General features: G+C 56.4%; 2 protein-coding genes across 3 annotated transcripts in view; one reads left to right on the top strand and one right to left on the bottom strand.

Annotated features, from left to right (window-relative positions):
* DHX30 (DExH-box helicase 30) overlaps positions 1-1,642 on the top strand; it is a 51,451-nt gene that overhangs the window by 37,467 nt on the left and 12,342 nt on the right. The window lies entirely within an intron of this gene.
* On the bottom strand, positions 7-1,224 carry LOC108517635 (putative ATP-dependent RNA helicase DHX30). The gene is made up of 2 exons (XM_017855679.1): positions 860-1,224; positions 7-549 (listed from the first exon to the last, which is right to left on the bottom strand). Exons 1-2 carry the CDS (start codon positions 965-967, stop codon positions 214-216), a joined length of 444 nt encoding a protein of 147 aa, XP_017711168.1. The 5' UTR covers positions 968-1,224; the 3' UTR covers positions 7-213.

Here is a 1,642-nt window from a genome sequence, read left to right as displayed (position 1 = left end):
TGTTGCTCTCAAGCTGCCGCAGCAGGATACCCCCAGAGCAGAAGAGCAGGGCCCCACCTCGGGCTGGGGGCTTACTTTCCAGCCGCACCTGGAAGCCCACGTTCCGGCGCAGGGAGGGGCCCAGTTCGTGGCTGACCCGCTGTGCCACAGACACAGCAGAGATGCGGCGAGGTTGGGTGATGATCACATTGCAGCGGGCACCACGGCCCTCGGTCACATAGCGCTCCAGCAACAGCTGGGGATGCGTGTGGTCTTCCCACAGCCTGTGTCCCCAGAGATGACCACCACCGGGTGCTGCTCAATGGCGTTGAGGATGGTATCCCGATGTGGATCCACAGGTAGCTGGGGGGCCTCCTGCCAGACTGGCCCTCGCCGCCGCCACAGTTCTAGCAGACTCTGGCTGAGACGTACCTCCTCTGCTTCCAACAGGGGCACATAGGGCTTGCCTGTGATAGGGTCACTGAGAGGCCCTGAGTCCTTGCCCAAGGGCAAGATGTCTTCACTCTGCAGCCGGAGTTCTGGGGCAATCCATGAACTCTCCACAGGGTACTGGGGGGCAGGGAGGCAAGCAAAACAATGAAAAGAAATTCCTCATTACCACATAACCAGCCACTCTGCAGGATCCGCCTGGGTCAGATGTTGTGGCCCAACCCACTGGGCACAGGATTAATTGAGTCCGTGACTGCCCCGGGATCCTTGTGGGCAAGACTGGGCTGCTCAGGCCAGGGGCTCCCAGGCCCCAATCTCAGTGAAGAGAATGGGGAGGTACTACTGCCTGTCGCAGGTAGAGGCCTTCAGTCTGGAGAGATGGAGGCAGACTACAGGGGGCAAGGGTGATGAGGGATGCAGGGCCTCTTACATGGTTCAGGAAGGTCTCTATCTTGCGGAGGATGGGCTCGGGCACCTGGATGGTGCACGGTCGGCGCTGGGTCTCACCCAGCTCACGCAAAGAGGCCAGGTTATACATGGCGTGTGTAAGCGGTTCATTGTTCCTGTCCACCAGGCCCAGGCTCTGCAGGGAGACATGCAAGACTCAGTCTATGCTCTAGGGCTCCCCAAAACCAGCCCAGACAAGCTCAGGAGCTCCGAGGCAGAAGTTGTGCCAAGTAATGTCTAAGAGATTTTGGATCTTGGCTGACATGGTGATAAGAGAAATTATGAACTAGGAAAATGTAAACTTACCAAAACAAACATTTTAAAAAATGAACTAAAGCTAATTCAGGCCAGGTGCAGTGGCTCACACCTATAATCCCAGCACTTTGGGAGGCCGAGGCAGGCAAATCACCTGAGGTCAGGGGTTCAAGACCAGCCTGGCCAACATGGTGAAACCCCGTCTCTACTAAAATACAAAATTAGCTGGGCGCGGTGGCTCACACCTGTAGTCCCAGCACTTTGGGAGGCCAAGGCAGGTGGATCATGAGGTCAGCAGTTCAAGACCAGACTGGCCAAGATGGTGAAACCCCACCTCTACTAAAACTACAAAAAATTAGGCGGGCGTGGTGGCACGCACCTGTAATCCCAGCTACTCCAGAGACAGGCAGAGAATTGCTTAAACCTGGAGGGGCGGAGGGTGCAATGAGCCAAGATTGTGCCACTGCACTCCAGCCTGGGCAACAGAGAGAGACTCCATCTCAAAAAAAAA

Source organism: Rhinopithecus bieti, unplaced genomic scaffold, assembly GCF_001698545.2.
Source record: "Rhinopithecus bieti isolate Rb0 unplaced genomic scaffold, ASM169854v2 scaffold_39746, whole genome shotgun sequence".
NCBI classification, from domain to species: Eukaryota; Metazoa; Chordata; class Mammalia; order Primates; family Cercopithecidae; genus Rhinopithecus; species Rhinopithecus bieti.
This window is presented reverse-complemented; position numbering and strand designations above follow the sequence as displayed.